Below are 27,216 nucleotides of genomic sequence, written 5' to 3' on the forward strand. Positions count from 1 at the left end.
GAGGTGAGCAGATCCATACAATACAGAAAATCCTAGTGTAGTGTTTATTTTCATATGCAACAGACCGAAGGTAAAATCTGGTGCAGTTTAACAAAACAAATTTTTCATTTTGAAAAACATAAAATCAAAAGCTAGTGAACCTAGATATTAAGCAGTGGTGTTGTGACTAATAATAAACTACTGAATGGGAGTGACTTTTTTTAATAGAACATAGTTCCATTTCTAGAATAATGGTAGATGGATTACAAACATGGTAGTTAACAATTCAATTAATTTATTTTACTGGGGTAGTGTCAAAGATAAATTGTTTGCATCTTCAATAACACATATTTATTTGTTTAAAGATTTAGGGACCTTCACTCAATTAACATAACACATAAAAGAAATAATGCCATTTTAACAAAAACGTTCCTGGAAGCCAAGCCTAGCCTAGAAATGCTTTCATTGCGTACATCAGAATTTCAAAAATTAAAACTAATTTAAAATTTGTCATTGTTCAATTCAGAAACTGTCAGTTACATATTAAATAAACTGAAATTTACTGATCAATATTGTTTGTTAAGGAAGGTAGCATAAAAATTTATGATGAAACCAAAATAAGAAATAACAAAAAATTAACATATTCAGTCTCTTTATGTAGATACAATCTTTAAACAATTATAAATAACAGTAAACATATAATGCCAAGCAATAAAAACTATAAGAAGTTTATAGCAATACAGGTACTTTAAATATTGTAAAAATTCAGTTTGTTGGATCTAGTCTGTAAAAAAGCGAACTATATTCTTTTCTAGGTGGTGAGATCAATCGGTTACTAAATGTATGATATAAATATCTATTGTAACGTAAGATGCTTAAATTAGTCTAAAATTACTTAAAACTGACATACATTAATGGAAATTGCTCCTACTTTACAGCTATCCTCTGCCATCTATGCTTTATTATGCCCTATAAGAGCAAGAGACTGATGGCATTTGTTATTTAAGCGGGTGACAAACAACAGTTTCATTTGGGTGTACACATAATTTTTAATAACATTTCACATACAAATTATAAACTGGATAACATGAAGAAAACTTATAAAAATTATGATAATTTTAGATCAGAATGATAATAAAACTAACCTGACAAAAACAAGAAGAGAGTCTGTTACTACACCAAATAAAGGCCACCGTCGAATACCAAACACAAATATCCATACCCAAAACAAGAACAAATTGTGACTTACAATAATCCATAAAGTACTGACAATTTTCTTCCACCAGAGATCAACAGATACCTGTTTAAACAACATATAAGTGAATTTATTAAAAAAATAAAAATAAAATAATAGCAATAAAATATAAAAATAAATACCAATAAAATGACAAAATAAGTTAATACAACAATAATAATAATACTTACCAATGATTCAGAAAGTCAGACTAATGTTAAATAACTGACATCGATAATATAAAAATATATGCTAATAAAATAAAGTAAAAATACATACATTAATAGGTTTTTTAATCTAATTAAAACATTTTCCCTCACTATATTAGAACCATTTGAAAAGGATTAGATATGAACTTATAAAAAAATAAAAATGGTCAAATAAATCAATTTAGTTTCAAAAAACTAAAAAAAATAAATAACAGCTTATTAAAAATTATTATTATTTTAATAATATTAAGGCCTAAAATTAAATAGAGAAATGCATTACTCACATGGGAAGCTAAATCAATCATCTCTTTTTCTCCAGTACAAACAAAAATTGAAAACTTAAAATATGAAAAATTTGGAATTTAACAGCATAATGGGAAATAAAACAATTTATAAGAAAAAACATATTGAAATTGGTCAAAAATTTTAACCGAAATAAAAGATTATTTTATAAAATTCTATTTTTGAGATAAAAACAAAATAGAAGTAAAATTATGAAAAATACTTAAAGACAAAACACCAGACAAATTGAGATGCTGCAAGTACTCTCTCTGATTTTTTTTAAGCGTCAGTTCTTCCTTGGAACATCTAATAAATTCTAGGTACAAGACTTTTCAATAAAAGGTTCAATAAAGTTTTTTTAAAATTTAATACTCAACAGTATATAGTACTTCACTATATACTTGATAATTAATTTTCTGAAAAACTTTTGAACTAAACTTAAATATTTAAGAAAAACAATTTCATTATAACAGGTACATTGTCAACATAAAGGAAAATGTTAAGGCCTAACTTATTACTCACGTAGTTTACAAAGAAATACTTTAGTTCAGTAATTATCATATAGAGACATTCAAACATACATGATCATTACCAATAATTGATCTTACGCTTGATAATTATGGCATGAATCTTCCAATTTTCCATTTTGAATGCATAGTATCTTTATGGTGATAAAATTATTTCACTTTCTTGAAATAGGTAACAATTTAAATTACTGTAAATTATTAAATTTTACAACTGAATGTTCTTGTTTATATCATCTGTATAAAAATAAATTATTGGCTCTTTGTATTAATCAAACACTTCTATATGAAGAAATAGATATTTGATGATTTATTTGTAACAACAAAATGTATATACTTTTAAACTTGAGAATTAATTATGAACAATCAAAGTGGTTTACTGTATTTATTCAAAAATTTAGTGAAGTATTTACAAAATATTTACATTTTATTAGCAACAGTCATATTTAGCCTCTTATAGAACATGACAGTGAATCATGTATCACTGCATGAAAAATGATCCTGTACTATGTGACTCATTTTAAGTTTAAGCTCATAATTATAATGTTAATAAATAACCATCAAATAAGAGTACAAGAGAATTTCCCAGCTGAAAGATACCTTTAAATTATTTTCAGCCTTAATTTTTAATTACAATTTTTTTTAATGCAGGAATAAAAAAATATATACGTGCATTTATATAATAATAAATATACATACAAATACAAAAAATTTAAAGTGATACTGAGGATACTATGTAAAATTATTAAGAATATACAGTAATCTAGATAAATTTATATCTAAATCTTTCATCAAATTTCACAAAATATTGTGCAAAAATAATAATAATCACCATCCAATCAGGCCCCTATGAGATCACATTACATTCTTGAGTTGGTTTCACTGCCTTCTCTTCTGAAATGTCTATAAAAATCCATCACGATCTGCCAAAACCATTTCACTCTTCTTTCAGTCACAATAGGAATATTTTATTTGTCAGTCTTAGATCATCCATTTTCCATACGTGTCCTAGTCACTGCAAATGTTTGCATCTCAAGCATTTTCCCCTCCTTCCTGCCAGGACCAGACCCATATTACTGAATAACTCAGCTTTGGGAGGCACCATCGCCTCTAACGTTATCAGGTGGTCATGCCAGAGATCTCAAGCATGACAGCTATTTCCTTTAACAGGTACAAAATTTTTTTTATTCTCCATTTGTCACAGTTATTGTCTTTTACAGGCTTATAGATCCTGCATATCTTATTCCGTATGGTCCTTTTGGAAACCTTTCTCTTTCTCATTTGTTTATCACCCATTTACACTCTTAGAGTGATGTTAACATATAGTTTGATATAATTAATAATATAGTTTTGTGTCTTGTATTATTAATGTAATAATAATAATAATTAAAAATCATGACTACTTAAACAATTATTACCCAAATTTTAATTAAAAATAAAACTGAATATGTTCAATTATTTTTTTTTTGTGGGAAAAAAACACTTTGGTGTTATCATCGCCTGGAATAAAATGTTATAGAAAAAAAAACTGCTAAAAAAAAACTAGAACTGCCTTAAAAACTAAAAAAAAATAAACAAAACTTACAACTATTATCACAATAAAATTTCTTTTTAAAAACACTTAAAACTAATATCATAGTTGTAAAACTAAAAACGTAAAATTTAAATAAAAATAAAAAGTATTTAATAAAGTCCAAGAGGGGTGTAAAGGTCCCCAACTCGGATAATGGGAAGATTAAACAAATTAACAAAAAAACTAAACCTAGGTTAAAAACAAAAATATTAAAAAGCTAAAACTTAACAACTAATAACACAGATAAAATATCACTTAAAATACCTAAAATTAAATATAACTACTGTCACAGATAGAAAACTTAAAAACAAACTTAACTTAATATTTATTTAAGTAAACTTGTATATATAAAAAACTAAAATAAAAATAAGATAAATTTAACAAATTCCGAGAGCAGTGTAAAAGGCTCCTTCTTAGATAACAGAAGAAAATAAAAATTTTAAATGAAACACATAACACTATTAAAAAGTATGTAAAATACTAATAGTTCTAAGAAATAAAAACACCCAGTCCAAAACTTCTTTATCATTGCCCAGGATTTGGATATGTCCAAGATTAATAGGTACCTCTCACTTGGTAACCTCTGTTTAGCTGCTCTGGTATGTGAACTACTTATAATCAGAATATGACAGTAGATAATAATTATGTTTAAGTTAATTATTAAAAAAAAAAAAAAAAAAATTATACCAATTGTAATTATATAAAAATTATTTTCAGTGAAATTATATGATAAAGAAAGAAAGAAAGATAACTTAATTCAATTTAACTGACCTGTAATATCTGAAGCAACACAATCATGTTTACAAATAATAAGCTACATAAAAATATATCATTTATCTCAGGTTGTATAGAGCGAAGAAATGTATTCATGGATTTGAAATTAAAGTGTTCTCCTTTACGTTGACCATATATAGTAACTCCCTCAGGGGTTGTAATAACATAACTAGGTGTTCTACCTACTCGTTTTTTCAAACTTTCAGATTCATCTTTTTTTAATGTAAACATTCCAAATTTGATTCGGCCTAAAAAAAAAACTTCAAAATAAAAACAAATGAAAAGATTTAAAATTTTAATGATACATCCTTTTTATAATTCTTCAATAATAACTTTTTTTTATTCTTTAATGTATTTGTTTCTAATAAATAATATTATTAATCTTAACAATAATATTCTAGAAAGACTAAATAATAAACTGGTCTGATTACTTAGTTACTATTAATACAAGTCAGTTAAATGTAAACCAAATGTTTGTCTTCACGGTTCACATATGAACATGAGTGGTATGGCACAAGAGGGATACTGACAGTGATGATGAGGGGAGGGAATGGACACTTTCCCTGTCCGCACTTGCGTCTTTCTATCAGAAGCGTCATGTGAAAGCAGGAGATTTCCACATCAGTTGTACAACGTATTATCCTGAAGTTTCTCATGAATGAGGGTGTCAAACCAAATTTTGACTAGACTGTGTGCAGTTTGAGGATAGAGAATATGATATTGTTATTTACTCAAATTTAAGAATGCGCCAGCAAATTAAAAGTCGGTATGAAGCCGTAGAAAATGAGTCACAATAGGCATTCAAGATAAATGTAACGGATGACAATATTTGACTGATCCATGACCTCACTGAAGATGACTGACCTATAAGATTAATGAAATTGCTATGGAAATGGGTAGGCCTGATAGAAAATTTTCCAAAGGACCCTGAATCAATTTTGATGTAAGGAAAATAATTTTCTGCATCCAATACTCATATATGTTGGGAGATATGGGCCTATCACTACACTTCTGAGTTGAAATTGATGAATATAGAGTGGTGCAGGAGAGAAAAACCTGTTTATAAAGTTGAAGACATGTCTATCAGTTAGAAAAGTCTTCTGGGATTGAAATTGCTCTCCACAAAAGCCACACTATAAATACTGCATACTACTGTCAGCTCTTGGATAAAATGAATACCCCCTACAGGAACAAAAGGCGCTCTCAACCTATCAAAGATGTGAATCCTTCCCAACAATACTAGGCTTCACACAATCATCAGAACTCAAGATAAACTGGATAAAGTGTACTGGGATACGTTAGAAAATCCTCCATACAGTCCAGATTTATCCTTTACGATTTTTTGTTTGTTTCGGCCATTGAAAGAGGCACTGAGAGGACAAAGATTCCACAGTGACAATGAAGTAGAAAAGTCTATATGCAACTGGCTTGAGACATTCTTAAACGTTTTATAAAGGGATCCACAAGCTCCTCACACATAGGGAAAAACTGTACAACTTCAAGGAGACTACATAGAAAAGCAGTAAAAATGTTTTAAATTTCTAAACTGTACTAATAAATCTTAAAAACAAAGGTCAGTCTTATTGACTGACCCTCTAATAATAAAGGCCTAACATAATGAAAACTGATAAAGAAAAAAATTTATAACCAAATCTTTTTTTAATAATCATCAATGTCAATTGAATGATAGAAGATTACATGCAACAGTAATGATTCCAATAATCAATTCAATTTTTATTACCATATTTTTAATTTTTTTTTTTTAACGTATGAGGTAATTATAATGAAAGAATAAACAACTCAATTCAACTAACATTAAGAATGGTTTAATAAAAACTTAATAAAATGTAACAACAATTAGATGGCAAATTTCATCCTGTTATAGATAAGAAGAACTTCCTACTTAGGAAGTTTTTTTTGTAGGCGAAAAACATTTTCGTGTTATCATTTCTTGGAAAACCAAAATTTGAAATATAAAAATAAAATCTAATAAGACACTAAGAAAATAAAATTAAAACAAAAATAAAAACGTAAAGTAGAAATTTAAAAACAAAATTAAAACTTAAACTAAAATAAAGACAAAATAAAAAACTGAAACTAAAATGCTAAATACAAAAATATACTACTACCGTACAAAAAAGAAAATGTCAAAAACACTATTAAAAAGTATGTAAAACTTTAATACATTGAAGAAATAAAAATACCCGGTCCAAAACTTCTTTATTATTGCCCAAGATGTGATGAAAACTTCTGGGCAATTTAAATTTATGATGCAAGGCTGCATAACGTATGCAATCCACAAGGATGTGGTGCACAGTCAAGTAGCATTTGTATTATAGGCATACCGGTGCATTTTCTGCTGACATCAGAAACCCGTGTGTAGCTATTGTATTCCCTATTTGGAATCGTCAGAGGACTACTTCCTCTCGGTGAATTTTCCTGTGTGAGAAATCCCATGGCAACACAGTATCTTTGATATAGTGAAATTTGTTGTAAACTGTAGCAATCTAGTTATCTTGCCACCTCGCATGAAGTGCATGTTTGACATGGTTAATAAAGTCAGATGTAGTAATAAAGGTAGTGAAGGATGGTTGACTACATCCATCTTCATTACCTGGAATCCCCACGTGGCTAGGAATCCAGCAGAAACTCACTTGTGTGTGGCGATGGTTCAAGATTGCGATTGCATTTTAGATTTCGGTGATGATAGGATGTCTGGAATAAATATTTTCTAAGGCTGGGAGAGCACTACACGAGTCACCACAAATAAGGATATGACTATTTAGGAAGTAGTGATGCGGATGTATTTCCATTTCCTAATTACACTACCAATACGAAGCAAGATTATGCAACATTTATATGATAGCCTTCAAGTACCCTTTTGTTTCTCAAATAAGAAACATTACTGATATCCAGTAATAACTTAAATTATTATAAAAGAAAAAATAAATAAAAAATTACTGCTGAACACACTCTACTTACTAAACTGTACTTCAAGTGTACTACAGTGATCTTGAGAATCCCTGAGACTAAAGAAAGAGTACCGTTGTTAGTAACAACAGCATAATGTTAAACTCTTTAAAGAAATTGAACTATACTATTAGTTTAACAGTAAATAATAGCAACATCACTAATATAAAACTAAGAAAATATTCTAACAATAAGACATTGATCTTTATGTCAGCATAAAATCTGCACCCTTGGAAACTGTAAGTATTCAAAGATTTATCAGAGTAAAAAGTACCTACTTAATTTAACAGAAAATTAACATTAATAACTTTTCTTCTACATCAATAGAATATATGAATATATTCAAAAAGTAAATCAAACTTACATATTCTACTACAAATACAACTAAATTTTCATCGGATCCTAAGCATGGTTTCCAAAAATCTGTTTGTGGTATATTATTATATTTATGGTTTTAGATTTGTAATAATGTAGTAGGTAGTTATACGAGTAACAATTAATTAATGACCACATTTATATTTAGTGTAATTTAATTCGTGTGAAACTTTCAGCTAGAAAATTGAAGTAGCAAGTAGTAGTATGGCACAGGAAAATGAACATTGCCTACTTTTTTGAAAATTACAGACTTCAGGTATCCTACATTGAATCGTATGGATTCCTGACTATGAACTAACACTTGATCCATAACTTTTGCAAGTGTTTCAATTGATATCGATTGAATTTCATTTGTTATGGTTGCTTTCAGATCCTCTGTTGTTTGGTTTATTCATATAGACTTTAGACTTTAAATAACCCCATAAAAAAAATTTAAAGCAGTTAAGTCTGGTGAAGAGGGAGGCCATTCAATGTCACAAAACCTCGAAATCACATGATTGAGAAATGTATGTTGTAATAATTGCCTTGCATCAAGACTTGAGTGGCTTGTTGCACCATCTTGCTGTAAGAACATATCCCCAAAATTGAGGTACTGACGCTGTAACTCAGGAAAAAAATAAGCATTTGTCTGTAACAACCGTTAACAGTTACAGTAGCACCAATTACGTTTTCAAAAAAAAAATTTGGGCCTGTTATTCATGATCTCAATATTGCGCACCATACAGTAACTTTTGCATTATGTAAAGGATGTTTATGAATCTTACATGAGTTTTGTCCAGTCTATATTCCCATTTTGTTTATTCATGTAACGGGATAAGTGGAAGTGTGCTTCACCAGTTATTACTGAGCCTCTCTTCAAAATTCTGATTGGCTGAATTAAATCCAATCATAGTGTTGCATAGTGCCAAACGACTTTGAAAATCAGTTGGTTTCAACTTGTGGGATAACTGAAGTTTATAAAGAAACAAGTTCAGATTTTTTCTCAGGATGTTGCACTGTTTCTCTATTGACACCAATTTCTTGTGACAATCTTCTTGCAGATTTCTTTGGGGAGTTTATGATTGCAGTTTGTGTTTACGGTTTCTTCATTGTGTACAGATTTACGCCTACCTGTACAGCATCAACATTTAGCATCAATTACACTGCATCTGTTTCTATCGGATTCAACAAATCGCCGAATTGATTTTCAAGGAAATGCATGCCCACCAAACCTAGTGCGAAACCTTCTTTGAGCAGTGATAACTGAGTAATTGCTAGCAAAATAAAATTCCACTATTGCTGCTGGATGTTGTGTACTCCACCTTTCAAAGTTACACCACTAAATTTTGCTAATGTTGGTCTTTATTTTTCCTAAAAAGAAATAGAAAAAAAATTACTACCATAAAACTGTCAATGTAAATATGGTCATTAATTAATTGTCACCCGATATGTTGTTATAACTTTTTTGTGTATTTTATATCTTCTATATAAATCTTCTTATATCAATCTACCGCTATCTTTGTCATTGAACTTTAATTTTCTTCACCATTATTTTTGAATTTATTATCTACACTGTTAATCTGTCTAATTAATTTTGATATATTGTTTTTATGTACTATTTAAAGGTTTTTTAACATTTAGTTACTTTATTAGTAATTTCCTTATTCTAAATTAATGTGATATGTTTAAGTTTTATATCATCACATAAACTATTAAGTGTTCTGTTATATGTAGTGAACTACTTTAAATCTACTTCATAATTTTATTAATTTGCCTAGTGTAATAACTAATTTGCTTCAATTATTTTATTGTCATTACTCAATTTGTAGTAAATGTCTGTCATTTATATAATCAAACACTCTGTGTATCACATTAAAATATGCTGCCATTTTGTGTATGGATTGTATGATATTTTATTTATTGTAATGGTAAGTTGTGTTTTTTTCTGCACATATTTACAATCATTTTCTTCATCTTTTACAGTCTTTACTTTCTAAAGTACCTAATGAAGAAAACAGTTTATATTCAACAATAAAATTCAGATTTAATTCACCTAACTAAAAAAGAAGCATTATTCATTTATTTAGGTAATTTTGATCATTTTTGAAATTACACTTCTGTTGATGTTGATTCATTGAAAAGTGTTAAGGATCATTGATATCAAATTTTTAGAACTTTTAGTTTCTTCTTTTATTCAAATTAATATTAATTATACTAATTTAATAATGTAACAAAAAGAATATTAAACAATTATGTTTAAAACTACCATCATATACAAGGAACCAAAGATGGTCCTCTTGTACAAAAGACTATGCAAGGAGTATGACTTCTTTTGGTCAAAATTCAGTAAGAATTAATGGTATTATTGTCCTGATTCTGTCTTCAAAAGAAAACTACCAATCAATGTTAATTAGCAGAACCAACTCTATTAAACGAAACTTTCTGACCTGACAATCAAGATAAAATTCAACTATATCTTGTATATCACTGTTTTTTAGGAATAAAAAATGCAGTAATGTATGAGTCTACAGTCATCAGATTAATATGAAATAATATTTTTTCTTAAAAAATTATAAAAATGTTAAAATAGTAACAAATATATACTGGTAAAATTACATTACCAGTAAATTTTATACTAAGAGCAGCTAAAAACAATGGAGGGTGAATTAGATGAGTCAACAATAATACTTTAACTTCACTAGAGGATAAATCATTGCTGCTTCTACTAGACTTAGAACTACTGTCAGTTAACCAGTCTTTTTCTAATTCTTCAACATCTGATATCTTGTGCACTCTTATTGATAATTCTTCTCTCAACCATTCGATTATTGCCTGAATAAATACAAAACAATAATTAGTAATAGAGCGTGAAAAAATCTGAGATATAGAGCTAAGGTACTATGTTTAAGTGCATTTTAGAAATAACAAGCGGTAAGAAAAATATTACAAAAAATATAAGTAAAAAACAAAAATTTAAATATAAAACCATTTTACCAAAACATACATTAAGAAAATAAAATTATTTCATAATTGGCAGAATAACATCATTATAAATTATCAAATTGATAATTCATTTATACATACACTGTTGTGCAAAAGAGCGAAAGGGGGGGGGGGTTGAGGGGGAAGGAAGAAGATAGAAAGAGAAAGGAAGAAATGAGTAAATGGAAGAAAAACTTAATGAAATGATTATCATATGTCTAGTTTGTGATTATTCTAGATTGTATTTCAACCTAAGATATTTATATTAAAAATAAAAACATAATTCTACATCCATTAGTAGAAAGTTTAAATCTCAACCAACTGTTTTAAATTATTAAAATAAACTGATATAATTACATATAAGAACCTACAGAATTCATAGAAATGAATATCTCTAATAAATCTACACTGAGATAGTCAGATATATTCATTGCATTTACAGTGAAACATGTTAGTAGGAATCTTCAAACTATAAACAATGCTACACAACAAACAGTTTTATGATTATCAATCCTTGAAATATTGTTTCTTAACGATAAACAACAGACACTAAATAACTGAAGAGATGACTTGAAAGTAAAAATAATTTGCATTTCATTTTTACATATTATAAAAATACTCCATACTAAAAAAAAAAATTAAAATTTTCATATATCATTATTTCTTACATTCTTATTAATGTAGGGGAATTCTATGTTTTTTACAGGAGATGTGAGAATATGGCTCAGTAAATGAATCTTCATTTATGGATATTACAGATGATTTTTTGTATATTAAACCATATACATTAACATCATCGAAGATTTCATACGTAATATAAATCAAAACATTTTATAATAATTTAAAATTAAAATGTTATCATAAGACATTGGTATCTTAAATAAAACAAGCATTCTGGTAAAATCAATAAAAGAAACTGTAGGTTGTGAGTGCATTACATTTACACTGGGAGTGGAAAAAACTCAAGCTATCACATTAGTAACTGTGGCTACAGGGGTAATGTTACAGTTAAAAAATTAGTTACAAAGCTTGACTCATCACTGTTTTCATTTTTAATGTTCATGTTTTCTCAGTATTTGTTTTTATGCAATTTCAATTTTATAATATTCATGGATGGTTAAGTTAAAAACATTCCTTTCTCAATTCTTTGAAAATTAATAAAAATTAAGCATTTTGTGATTATTTTTACTGTCTCTGACATGAGTTTGTTGCTTATTTAGTTACTTTAAAAAAAAAAAAATAGTTTTATCATGTTTCAGAATTATTTAGACTATTTTGGGTATAATTTAATATATAGTCTGGCAATATTTTTGAAAATGAAAAAATAATGGCAATGAAATCATTGTTTGTGACAAAAGAAATTTTAATTAGGTGCAAACACATCAAATGTGTTTTTATTTTTACTTTTTTGTGAAAAATACTGGAGAAATTTCACAAAAACATTAAGAAGGTAAATAAAATCTAGACCCAATTAAAAGTCAGAATTTCATTTTTCAAATTTCATCATCAACTAAATATAATATGCAAGATTAAAACTGAATTTTCTGCACTTAAAAAAAGACCCAGCATGTTCCCAACAAATAATTTGAAATGCTGATACTATGCCACTATTGGGGTGAATTCGTGGCCTAAATCACCAAATTGAAATATCCAGGCTAGTTATCAATGATTAACATCTTATCAACAAAAGAGATTATGAGATGGTTTAAATGTTTAACCAGCACTTCAGTTTGTTGATAAGTAGTTTACAGATACGGTTGTGGTATAAGAGACCCATAGAAAAAATACATAGTGTATTGTTGTATACATTTTATTGCAGTTGTTATGGTTCTAATTGAAGGCAATAATGTCTAATGACACAATTGTTAATTTAGTAAAAGAATCTGCCTGGTAAAAAATTTAGCACAAACAAATATTTTTCAGTTTTTAATAATTTATAAAAGACATTTGTTAATCTGTAATAAACTGCTTTTCTCAGGCCTTCCTTCCTTCAAACATATATTTTTGATCCTAATAATGTATTCTATTCAGAGGTTTTACAATATTCATTTTCAACAGCATATCATTAAATGACTATGAATTATAATAGCAATACAAAGCATAAAAATTAAATATTAATCACCTGAGGTCGATTTAGTTGTGAAGTACGTAGTACCACTCTGTCTTTTGGTTTTGTACCCCTAGGCAATGCTAACAACAGTAATGGCTCAAACCAGCCTTTACTACGACATAACCTATAAAAGCAAATTTTAAAAATAGAGCCATATTTTTTTAACTATAAGAATTTTGAGAGTAAAAAGAAGTGATTTAAAACAAAATTTAATTCTAATTATCAAACAAAATCAGCCAAGTAAAAGAATATGCAACAACAAAATTATGCAAAAGTTTTACAAAATTAAATTATCTTATACCTTATATACAAGAATTTTATCGGATATAGCTCAATCCCAGTAAATTAAAACAAAGAAGTGTTTGCTATCGACTAGTGGTGCATTTTCTAGATTACTGTAGGATGCATGTATTAATTATAATAAAAACATTTATAAAAATTAAAAAAACGACTGCCCAAAAAAAATAAATAAATAAAGTGAACTAAAAAAACAACAATAAATAGAATAAAACAAGATATGGAACTAAAGGTATAAACATGATTATGAAGTATTCAATTAAATTAAATAATGGGTGACCAATCAACTTTCAGACAGTTTTAATTTGTTTAAACATTTTTTTCATGTAGAAATAGCTGGCATTTAAGTTTGTCTTAATGAATACGTTCTCAACAGGACTTAGAACAACGATAACAAAATTTTGTCATTCAATGAAAATATTTAAATGTAGTTGTGGGGGGGGGGGCTCTGAATAGTAATTCACTTATATTAAAGAGCTCTGAATACTAACTATTTTATATTAAAAAGCCCCCCCCCCCCCACTGACTGTATTTAAATACTTTCATTAAAGGACAAAATTTTCTTAACGATGTAACTCCTGGTGAGAACTTAATCATTAGACAACCTTAAATGCCTCTATTTCTACAACATGAAAAATATATTTAAACAAATTAAAACTGTCTGAAAGTTGATTGATCACCCATTATTTTCTTTAATTAAATACTGCATAATGATGTTTAGTCCTTTATTTTCAAATCTTGTCTTCTTTTTTATTAGTTTGATTTATTGTCGGTTTTTTAGTTCAATTTATTTATTTATTTCTATTACTTTTTTTGGCAGTCATATTTTTTAATTTTTATATAACCTTTTATTATTTAATACTTTTTAGTGATCATCAAAAAAAATTCATGATTTGAAAACTTGTGAATAAAACATATTTATTGTACTGAGCCAAATGAGAAAACTGTACACATTTCAACTTATCTATTTAATTTGCGTATACCTGTCTAAACTTACATATTTTTTAAGCAATTGAGTTCCTCAAGGGACTTTTTATCGTAAGGATCAAACATCAATTTTCTGGGATCCAAATAACTAATGGCTAAACTCTCTAATTGTCTCATGTGACTCGTGCTAAATAAGCTTGGCCCTTGGCAAATATGCGAGTGCTCAGCTCTATGAAAACTTTATCTAGGATAGGCCCTTGTAGTTTATGCACCATCACAGCCAAGCACAAAATTATTGGCAGCATACACCATTCCCCTTTACGCTGTCCACCATAAGCACCAAATTCAACAATAGTAGGCTCAATCCTCAATCTGATGCAGACAGCATTACCTCTATTCATACTGTCATTACACTCTACAAAGACCGTAGGTGGGAGCTTACCAGGCTCCAGCTGGTCTCGACATAGTGTATGCCACTTGATTTTTCTGTGTATATCAGTTAATTTTTGTTTGGTTCCCTCAATGGAAATAAAACCAAAACAAAAATAGAGTTGCCTGATTCCATGCAGTCAACTCTATATTTGCTGGTATTTGTATTATACTAACAAATACCACATTTGAATTTTGAAATCAGAAGATTGGTTGAGAAGATATACGACAAAATATCCAAATAATTGTGATCTGTTAGATCCAGAGTGTACCTGATACATGCAAAAGTTAGCCTTCAACCTACTAACAAATAACTGTTTGAATTTTGAAAATCAGACTTTTGTTTGCAGAGATATTATAAGTACACCCCATTACACATCCCAAAACAGCACCCCAGGGACACTGTATTTGTTATCAGTTGATGGTGATGATTGGTCTAGCCTCGTATACCTCACCACTCTAGCCTCATATACAGTCCCCATGAGAAGCCCATTATTAATATTATTACAGAAATTTAACAGACATTTTTTTACATTTATTTAATATTATTTTATATTATTTAACATAGATTTAATTCTATTATTTTTGTAATAATATTATTCAATTGATTTGAATCATTCAGTTCAAATCCAGCTAACGCAGTAATAGAAGCTCACACAGTTCATTAACTCAATTCATTAAAGTTTGTGCTTCAACCAACGAATCTCTGCTACTAAATACATATATATATATATATATATATACCCATTAATGTAGTTTCTGACACTTCCAGTAATGTAAGGATTCCAATGCGGGATCATACATCTTGTTAAGACTCAGGTTTCATATCATGTTCTTTAAATTTTATTAAAGGAGAAATTTTTAATTTTATAATAATGAGGAACTTTAAATTTTATTTATGAAAAACTTTCAAATTTTGAAAGCCCTTTGGGCGGCTGCACTCAGCTCCCTCCATGATAAAAGCAAGACTTTACTTTATGTTGGGTCCCACTAGAATAGTCAGACAAGTACTGGCCATCAGAGACTCAACATGTATTTAACAGTCAGGCGTGTAATATTTTTTAATATTAAAAAATTACACTATCTACATTCTTCTTTGAAGGATGAAACTTTAGATATCATTAAAGATCTGCCAATAACTAATGAAAATTATGTTATTGCTCTAGAATTATTACAGGTACGATTTGACAACAAATATATAATTCATTTCATAATGCTGAGCGCATTTTAAGCTCAGATTCTATAAAAGATTCTGTAGAAACTTTATCAAAATGTATCAATGAAATTTCTTCAAATATGAATATGCTAGAAGAATGCAACTTCCTGTAAATGAGTATGAATTTATTATCATCCAATTTCTAACATCAAAATTTGATTACAATACTGCATTCAAGAATATGGAAGGAAAAGTTGTCAATTGAAAGATTTCCTATCATCAAAGATTTTATCAAATTTCTTAATTCTAGACAACTTCTCGAAAATATTAATGCATTTAATTCAAATGAAAACGGATAACAAAACCAAAGCACAGCATTATAATAATTCAACCAAATACTTTACTTTAAATCCTAATAAGAAATATAAAGGAAATAGGATCAGTTTTTATTCAAAATTTTTTTCTAATTTGATTCTGTGATTAAATTTAATTCTATGTTTGTTTTGTAAGTCAAACCATCATTTACAACATTGTAAGGAATTTTTAAATTTGTCCATCAATGAACGCAGACATTTTGAGGCATAACGATTGTTGTTTTATTTGTTTAAATAAAAGCCATTCTATAAAGGAGTGTAAATCAAAAAATTTATGTATGATTTATACAAAAAACATAATACACTCGTTCACAAGGACAAAATCAACGATTCTAATTTAGATAGTAATAAGCCTGAATATATTACCTATTGTTCATTTAATAATCAGTCAAATAGAAATACATTTTTATCAACACGATATGTAACAACAATGACACATATGGTAACCATTTATGCAGAATTTTATTAAAAAATTCAATTTTTTTATAAAATTGCCTGAAAATTAGGACTTAAACTCATTAAAAATAATCTCTCCATTCAGGCATAAATAATTCATTATCTCAATCCAAATACAGTGTTATACTTACATTATAATCTTGATAATAGCCTTCAATCAACCACATTTGACATTACTAATCTTAATATTCCTCGTAATATATTTCTAGCAGATCCCAAGTTTAACACAGCAATAACATTGACATACTGATTGGAGGTCAATTCTATTTGACTTTTATCTTGCCTGGGAAATTTATTCGAAATTCTAGATATCCTATTATTCAGGAAACTAAATTAGGATGTAGTGATCACCTTCCTAATAACGTTAAGAGCAATACTGCCACGTCTTTTCTTGCTCATAACACTCATAAAATTCTCTAACTATACTTGAGAATTTTTGGAAAATTGAAGAAATTAATACTGATGCTTCAGTTAATGAAACCACTACATGTGAAAAACATATTCAATCCAACACTACTCGAAATAATCAAGGCAAATTTGTTGTTTTGTTACCACGAAAAAATAATAACATTCAACTAGGGGATTCTTTTGTTAATGTAAAAAGTCAAGTCAAGAATTGAATAAGTCAGAACAGTTAAATGTAATTAATAATGTAAATAAAGATATACCTAGGGAGTTAAGGATTCACTTAAAGAAAATTAATGTTGATAATTTTTGTTAAAGTGATGGTTACTGAAATTAATCTGAAATTGTATAAAGTTATTTTATTTTAGAAAAAATATTTTCTAATGATGTTAATCCAGTAAAAGGGATTGATAGTAACAGTAAATTAAAAGAAATGCAAAATCCAAAACCATCATGCAGTAGTGATAAAAATAAAAATATTGATATTTCACATAGTACAAATATTAATGATAATAGCAATATAAGAAAGAATAAAAAGTCTTTTAGCGATATTGATTTAACTGGAAATAGTGATTACCGCAAAGTAAAAAAACCAAAATTGGATTCATCATCATCATCTTCTTGTCAGAGTAGTAGTGATACAGATTCTGATTCAGATACAAATAAATCTACCGAAACTAGCTGAAGTAGTTCATATACAGATTTAGATACTAGGAGGATGTACAAAAAGAAAAATGATTATGTTAGACACAAAGAATGTGAACGTGATAAAAACAGAAAAAAGATAAAAAAGAGAACAAGTGTATGCATTGTAAAATAATATTTAATAATAGAAATAGATTAGGCTAGCAGATTACAGTACGTCATGCTAGATATACCTATCATTGAAAATTCTATACAAAGAAATTTCTTTCTGGAAAACAATTACACAACTATTACTGTCCTAACAGATGCTCTATGAACCATTTTATTTATAAATTTAAAAATCCTAGTTCAGAAATGATGTACACTTACAATACATTCAGTCAAAAACATGTTCGTAATTATTATAAGACATGAATTAGATATGCATATTAGTAAGCATAATAAATCAGTAAAATATACTAATAATATATGTAAAAAATTATGTGATTCAATGATTAAATACAGAGAGCATATATTATTGCACAACTTGAATTATAAATGATAAGAAAATTATTTCTTCTATCATTTGTAAATGTATGATATCTTTCGATATAATGCAAAATGCTAGGTACAACAGCTTCGTCAGTTACCATCTTCCAGAGTTATTCCTTCCTGATCATTCTCTACTTGCACAGTAGACTTCAGTGGTCCAATCATGGTAGGAAGAGGTCTAAGACTTTAAGCAAATCTTATATAGCACTTTTCATATGTATCACTACTAAAGCTAGCCATTTAGAATTAGTTTCTGATCTGGCTTCACAGTCGTTTATTGCAGCATTTAAAAGATTTATATCACGTAGGGGGGTATTCCCACTCAAATCTTTTCTGATACTAGCCAAAACTTATACTTCCATTCTGCGAAAGATATACTTTATAAGTTGTACCAATTTTTAAATTCAGAAAAACTAAAATCAAGACATTCAAGAGTTCAAAACTACATAAGGGATAACCTGGTCATTTATTCCTCCCTCTTCACCCCATTTTGGTGGTTTATGGAAAAGTGCAATCAAAAGTGTTACATTTCATATGTGTCATGTAATTGGGCAAATGATCATTAATTTTGAGGAATTATATACAGTTTTAATACAAATTGAAGCCTGTTTCAATTCCCATCCACCTCACTATTTCAACATATCATAGAAACCCAGAATCTCTACCTCCAGGACCCTTTCTCATACGATATCCACTCACTTCTTTGCCTGAACTCAATTACAAAAAAATTAAAATTAATCACTTAGGCTGTTGGGAATTATTCCAAAAATTTATACAGTCTATGTGGAGATGATGGTCTAAGGACTATTTATATTATTTGCAGCAATGCAATAAGTAGTGTTCTTCTTCCCGTAATCTTTGTGTTGGAGATTTAGTTATAGTTAACAACAAAAATTCTTCATCCACGCATTGGAAACATGGAATTATCACCCAGGTTCTGACAACCTAGTAAGGGTTGTTGATTTGCATACAGTTAATGGTCCATTATTATGCATAAGTTATGCCTATTACCAATCTTAAATGGTTAATTTAAATATTTTTAAGTAATTTTTTATTTATTTAATTATTTTCATACTATTGTTCTTGTAATTTCAATTGATTATATTCTAATAATATGACTGTTAACATGCTCATAAATATTGCATTAATACTTATAACCTAATTTACATATTGGTATTAATTTAATTATGATTTCACATTTATATTAGACATTATATCAGTGATTCCCAAACTGTGTGCCACAGCGCTCCGTGGAGCCGCAGCCTCTTCACAGGGACGAAAAAACTTCATAATTAATTGAACCAAGACATTTTTAATTGTTAATTTAATATTAATAAAGTAAAAAAACATTTAAGATACAAGAGTTTCATTTACTTTTATATCTTATTTACGAGTAGTTATGCTTTTACTTAGGGTAGGACGTCACAGAAAAATTTTAATTGAAAAAGGGTGCTGTGACTTGGAAAGGTTTGAGAATCACTACACTAAATAATTATGTATTGATTTATATACATATTTAGATGTTATAAGACACCAGTAATAATTGACTGATTTTGAGGATTAGGATTCCTAGATTTATTTATTAAGATTAATGTGAATGTAATTTCAAACTTATAATTATAAGTTTGTTTAAGTTTAGTTCTATATTAAATTATTCAATTGTATTATTATTTATTTAGCAATATGCTGATAATTATTAATCAAAGTACTATTTACAGGTTATATTTATTATGAGCTTTTACTTAATTTATTATAAATTTACGATTATTAATACTATATCAAAATGAATGTAATTACCATTTCAACTAATTATAAATATTAACAATTTGATTACATTATTATTCATTTATTCACAACTAAACTTGTTTGTTATTCTGTTAAAATGCTTCATTATGCAGTATGTAAGTTATTATAACTGCAAAAATATATGATTCATGTTACTGTTTGTAATAGTTTCATTTACAATGTGTAAAAAAAAAGAACGATTTTCGGCAGGCAGTTATGTTGTCTCAGGTTTCATTTCATATTCTTTAAATTTTATTTAAAGGACTTAAATTTTAAAAGTCCTTCGGATGGCTTCACTTGGCTCCCTCCATGCTAAAAGCAAAACTTTACTTTACGCTGACTCCCACTGTAATAGTCAGCCTTGTCCTAACCATCAGAGATTCAACATGTATTTAAACAGTCATGTATAATTAATGTATAACAACATAACAGATATGAAGCACAAGTTTGAATATTATAATAAAAACAATTTGGGATATAATCAAAACAAAGACTTTTATTTCAATGAACCAGTGAATAAAATAATACTTATAATAATTTAAACCCAATCAAAGTATTAAACCAAGGTGGCAAATTATTTGACACATCTAAATCCATTTGACTGTTGAGCTGCTATGGTGAAACAAACGTATATATACATACATCCTTAAGGGCAATATAGGTCAATCTGTTTGAAGTGTCCCAAACATAAGCTGGTTGCTTGACCAATTAAAAAAAATTGAAACTTACCCACTTACCTTACTTAAAATTGTTATTATTTTTTTAAGCTGTTTACCTGTGGCGGCCATTTTTGTTATGGTGGCACACCGATTTTTGTGATTGTATGGGATTTATGGAAAAACTCACAACTAAAAAACTATTAATCCTGAAAGGATGAAAGCAATTTATTCATATTTTCTCAAGGTAAACGATTGGTCATGTGGTTTATTTACCTATCTCTTCTTTCTATGCTTTCTATGACAAAATTACCAATAAAATTGAACATAAGAAATGGTGAAATTTCACTTTTGGTAATTTTTTCAAGAGGCAGGAATGGCATACACAGTTTGAATTGTTTTTATATGTAGTAATATGTTCATAGTTTTATCATAAATAATATTAATGGTGATTACCCCTAAATTTTTATGAATTTTAGAAAACTAATTTTTAAAAAAAAATTCAAATCTTGGCTTCAAATAACTCTGGCAGGGCTGGTAATAAAAATCTCATATTTCCACAACTTGCAATGTTTTTGTAGGTGTTTATGGCAAATAAAAGTTTGTTGTGTATAGTACCAATAAAAAAGTTATAACCTCACAAAAATCATGAGAAACCTGTTAAAAGCGATACCATTTTGACTCACTAAATAAGTGCTACGAGGGGGTTTCTTGTCTTCTTTGCACTTTACACAATTTTTATATATTTTTTATATTTAGCCTCTATGTTGTTGAAGTTTTCAATATTTAAAAAAAAAAAAAAATTTAATTATTAATGATAGGTCATACATAATTTAATGATAACTTAACTAGTAACCTAATACAAATTTGATTCAAAAATGCTTGTAAAACTTACCTAACTGAGATTTCAATGAGTAGCCTACATCTATTTTTCAAGAATTCATTTTTATTTTTATATTTGTTTTTCTAAACATTATCAAAGAAAAAAATAATTATAGCAAAATTTTAACTTTTCTTTAATGAAATAGCCTGTTTTTGTATCAATGAAAGTTATTATTTAATGTGGTTAACCAACAGCTGTGATATCTCTTCTGATAACTATCTTGAAATTGTGTGAGATTGATCTTTCACTGTAGTTAGTTCAAGTAATGTCAACATTACAGATTTTGCAGGACTTTGCAGATTGTTACCTATACTTTGTATTGTTGAAACTTTTGGAATGATATACGTGATCCAGCTAGGTGGAGAAAATGAACCTATTTTTGAGGCTAATATTCCTATCCACTACTGATCATCATAAACACAAGCAATAGAGTTTTTCCTTAAGTGAAAGTGGTACAATACTTGACACAGGATGGTTTTCATAGTCCTTGAAGCCTGAAGTAAAGTAACATCTTACAATGCCTTCTGACACAGGAACATAGTTGCGGTAGCTTTTAGCATTAACAACTCTTTCACAGCAGTCAAAACGGTTTTTTACAGTTCCCGAAATCTTAGCCATCTAATCTGATTTAATCAAAAAATACTTGATGTTTTTCAACTTGTGATTACAAAATAAATACATTTCATCTACTTTTAGTATCTGATTGTTTAATGGCCTTTGCAGGCTTGCCTTTGCCATCTCTCATTTTGTTGTTCCTCCACTACTATCACAGATGTTTTTCCCTTGGGATGATCCAAATTTGCAATTTGGATTCAAGGTCAAAGTCTTTTTTGTGACTGGACAAATTAGCAAAATTCTTTTTATTTTTATACTGACTTGAAGCACCATCAGTAAAATAGATGAGTTTTTTAATGTTCTGATGTATTTCCTTGATATGGTCTGTTAAAAGTTTTTAAAGCTTCGTATCTCATCTTGAAGAAGAAATGAAAAGTTCTCTGCAAAGTCTGCTTTACCTAATTCTGATTTTTTCTTCTTGAAAAACTGAGCTTGAGATTTTGACACGAAATGGTGAGTTTTCAGTTTTTCCAATTTATCCATTAATGTTCAAAAAACTCATATTTGGTCTGAAGATCAGTAATCACCTCTGCTCTATTGGCTATTACCCACGGTTTGTACATTATTGTATCTGGCAACACATCATACTCTTCGGAAAAGTTGAGCATGTCAAACACTGCCTGCTTACCTGGACATTTGGTGCACAAATTCATCATATGGCTGTAGTTATCCTTGTTACAAACAAAAATGTCTACTAAGTTCTTATAATCAACATTAAGTTCGGGACCATCAATCATAAATTTGATGTTCTGGTGGTGAGAGCAGACACAAACTGTATGAGTCCCAGATACACCACTTTAAGAAAATTTGCAGAATTTTGATCTTCCAATTTTTTCCTCAGGGTTTTCACTTTTAAAGGAGACATACAATTCATTTAAGTTTATCACAACAAGGCGCTTTTGCTTATGCGTTTTGACACCATCAACAGACATGCTAACACAATCCTTTTTACTAGAACACAGCCTGCTATTATTGTCATTTTCATAAAATAACATAACTTTTTTAATTGTGTCATTACTAATTCCTGTTTTATGTCTTTTGCCTAACTCTGGTAGAATGCCTTGCTCATTAACTAATTCTCTAGTAAGTCTAACCAAACATTCAGACAGATTGAATTCTGATATTATTTTACATCTGGTCCAATACTGGGAAAGTAAACTGATAATTTTAACATTATCTTCTTTAGAAGCAAGAACACATTTTTATTTTATTTTAAAATAAGATCATCATATTCATGTGAAGAAGATTGAGCTGGATTTTCATTTTCAGCAACTTTTGAGTCAAAACATAATTCAAGATTCTTTTTTAATTATTGACATAACTTATTTATTTTAAGTTTTAATGCTAATGATCTTTGATCTGTGCTAAACTTTTTCAACTTTGATGGAGGTGATACACCCAAAATGCTAAAAGCAGCATCCAATTGTTCAATATTGCTCTTGGTCTTCGAATTCATATAGTTCTTTGTTCTGCTGAAAAAAATACTTTTGAAACAGTTGACACAAAGAAACTTTCCAGGAACTAAATTTAAATTTGGAAAAATGTGCTCTTTAAAAGCTCGCTGTAATGTTATTTGTCTTGCGTTTTTCTTGAAGATTTTTAATGAGTTCTCAAAGGATCACAAAAGAACTATCCATACAGATGACTGAATTTTCACAAAAACTTTTTTCATGATATTTATGAACACTAGTGACAATTAACAAGTAAAAAATATGTTGTTGGTTTTCATCACTAAATTCACAAATTTTAATGAGTTCTTTTGGCACTATACCATACACTGTTTTATGATACTCTTCAATCACATTAATTCCCATAGAACATTATTCTTCCACTGTTTTATGTGAAATTAATTGAAAATAATTTTAAAATTTAACCAATTTTAAAATTTGCAAATATAATATTATTAAGTAATACTTATTTATTTATTTATTTAATAAACACTTCCAAACAATGACTAATGTCAAACTGACCAGTCTGTAACTACAAAGCTAATTGATGCCACACGCATAAATAAGCATGTTGTAAAATGAGTTTTCCTGACGACTGGAAATTATTTCAAGTGCCTGTTATAACATGAACACTGCTGCTGAATAGTTCAGACAAGTCTATTTCAACTCTAGTAGTAAGTATAAAAATCGCTTTTAGTAGATTTTTTGACAGGTTATAACTTTTTTTTATTGGTTTAATACACAAGAAACGTTTTTATTGCCATAAACATATATAAAAACATTGCAAGCTGTGCAAATCTGAGATTTTTATCACCAGCCCTGTCAAAGTTATTTGAAGCCAAAATTTGAATTTAAAAAAAAATTATTTTCAAAAATTCATAAAAATTTAGGGGTAAATATATCACCATATTATTTATGGTAAAATTACTAACATATACCTACACACAAAAAAATAATTCAAACTGTGTATGCCATTCCTGCCTCTTGAAAAAATTACCAAAAGTGAAATTTCACTGTTTTTCACATTCAACTTTATTGGTAATTTTTTTTTTATAGAAAGAAGAGAGATAGGCAAATAAACCACTGGACTAATCTTTTACCTTGAGAAACTATGAATAAATTGAATTTTGTTTCATCCTTCCGGGACTAATAGTTTTTTAGTTATGATTTTTTCCTTAAACCCTTACAATCACAAAAATAGGTGTCCACACCATAACAAAAAATGGCCACCACAGGTAAACTGCTTAAATAAAAAAAAAAAAAAAAAAAAAAAAAAAAAAAAAAAAAAAAAAAAAAAAATAGTTTTAAGTTCATGAGACATGCAGGAAACAAGTGGGTAAGTTTCAATTTTTTTTTTTAATTGGTCCAGCAACCACCCTTGGGTCACTTCAAATGGATTGAACCTTACAGCCCTTTTTTTGGGCAGTCGCATAATAATTTTATACTAGATTAAGTGAATTTAACACGCTGTAATTAATTATAAGTAAATACTTTAAAAACATGTAATAATGAAAAAAATTAAATCCTGATATAGAAAATTGTTTATGATAAAATGTTGTTGAAAAACTACTATACATAAATAATAAAGGAACATTTACAAGAAATAAAAATTTAAAAACTAGCACATATGGTTGTAACATGGCAAACACAAAACTATAAAAAAAATACAAAACAGCCTTTATTCTACCTATATTTATTGTGAATAAATAGAAAAAATTGAATCAAATAAAAAAAATTGTACTATCACCTTCCTTTTAGATAGTCCCAGTCAAATATAAAAACCTAAATCACAATAAACTCTATTCTACTTTAATTGTCTATTTGAAAATTAAATTTCTTTTTATTTAGAAATTACTTGCCTTTCTTTATTTTTGTTCTTTGCATGAATACAGCTAGAATAAGTTTTATTTTATATTTCATAACTATTTGAACAAAGGCTTTTGAAATATTGTGTTAAAGGAGGACATTAAAAATTAGACAAGTAATTGATAAAATATGAAATGAAGAGAGGAGAGAAATTTGTAGCAAAATCTCATACAGACAAACTAGAGCAGTTGGCCAATGCATAAAGTTTAATTACAGAAAGCAAAAATTGTAGAGGAAGCTAGACTCGTGACATATAAAATAAACAACTTAAGATCTAGGATGTAGTAATATAATGAGCTTAAAAAAATCAGCGAAGAATAGTAAGGGGTGGAAGAAAATGGCATGAAACCAATCAATGACTGATGACTAGACATATTTTTTTTTTACTAATTCCTCTAAATGTTGGTTTTTAACAAGCAAAATGCATCATACATCTCTTCTAAATAAATTCTGTTAACATAAATATAACATACATGCATTAAAATCAACAAAATTTAAAAAAATATAATTCATCACATGTAAGTTAATTTATATATCTTACTTTTTCGTAATAAGAATGCAATTTGTTATACATCATCACTAGTACATACATGTCTATCATAAAAATAAAATGCTTACCAAAAGAAGTTCTTGAGTTTATGTTTCATTAAAATTATAATAATAATGAATGTATTAAAATTCATTATTTAAGAGATAATTATTAATTAAATAAATAATACTTTATTATTGATTCAATCAGTATTAATTTTGCATTACAAAGCTACTATACTTGTTCTTTAATCAGAAGAAACAAGATCTAATGTAGCAGTAATAATATCCAATAATGTAAGTAGTTCAATCAGTGAATATGACAAAAACCGAAACTGAACATGTTTTACACTTGGCATTCTTACTTTTCATTGATATTTCTACACAAAAACTATAAGGAAATAATACTTTCACAGTTTGTTTAACAATTCAAAACCATTTTTATCTTTTGTGATACTTCCCAGTCTTGTATTTTTTCAAAACTTAACTATCAATGATTTAATGTCTATTAAATATTAAAAAATAATGTATAGATATTAAATATTAATGTCTATTTTTGTTATGATTTAATATAAAATTTAAATAAATGGGAAAATTATTCTGTCTTAGAGTTTATATTGAATCTATGTGAATTCAATCTTACAAAAGTAACCAAGCGTAATAATTTTTTGACTGATATCTTCTTTAAAAAAATTGTTTTGATTTACTGGGAAATTCAAAATAACAGAATTCAGATAACAAATGTTTGACTATACACTAATTAAGAACAAATAAAACATGACAAACAGAAAACATAATTATTATAAACATACTAACCTACGTCCATAATTACAATTAAAAATTCCAGTGCGAACAGCAAATGGAGCTACATGGTTATGTACAAATTTCCAAGTATAATCATCCAGTAATGGCGCCTGTTGTGAATCCCTACCTGCTGGAATCACTTGAACCAACCAAACACTATCTTTTGTATCTTCAACTTGTTCATAAAAATGAGCACTGCCAGTAAATTCGAACGAGTCGGAAGTAGAAGACAGTTTTTCCTGTTCCCTTGCACTCAGTTCTGATACCTCTGCTGTTGTGACATCAGCTAAAACAAATATGAATGTAAATAAATAAAAAAAAGGATATATAATAAAATAGCAACATATTTCATAACGCTTATTTTGAGGAAGGCTATAGGTATAAATTTAGTTTGAAAATTCCATTGTTGGGTGAGAATAC

The 27,216-nt window shown here is 28.1% G+C and overlaps 1 protein-coding gene across 2 annotated transcripts in view; it reads right to left on the reverse strand.

Moving 5' to 3' along the window:
* LOC142324817 (E3 ubiquitin-protein ligase RNF103-like) overlaps positions 1–27,216 on the reverse strand; it is a 40,472-nt gene that overhangs the window by 4,624 nt on the left and 8,632 nt on the right. For both annotated transcript variants that reach the window (XM_075365834.1, XM_075365836.1), the window contains exons 3-7: positions 26,809–27,082; positions 13,004–13,115; positions 10,521–10,731; positions 4,573–4,823; positions 1,125–1,279 (exon numbers count right to left, since the gene is read on the reverse strand). In XM_075365834.1, the coding sequence (XP_075221949.1) occupies positions 1,125–1,279; positions 4,573–4,823; positions 10,521–10,731; positions 13,004–13,115; positions 26,809–27,082 (1,003 nt within the window). The remainder of the gene's footprint in view (positions 1–1,124; positions 1,280–4,572; positions 4,824–10,520; positions 10,732–13,003; positions 13,116–26,808; positions 27,083–27,216) is intronic.

This window comes from Lycorma delicatula, chromosome 5, assembly GCF_047948215.1.
Source record: "Lycorma delicatula isolate Av1 chromosome 5, ASM4794821v1, whole genome shotgun sequence".
NCBI lineage: Eukaryota > Metazoa > Arthropoda > Insecta > Hemiptera > Fulgoridae > Lycorma > Lycorma delicatula.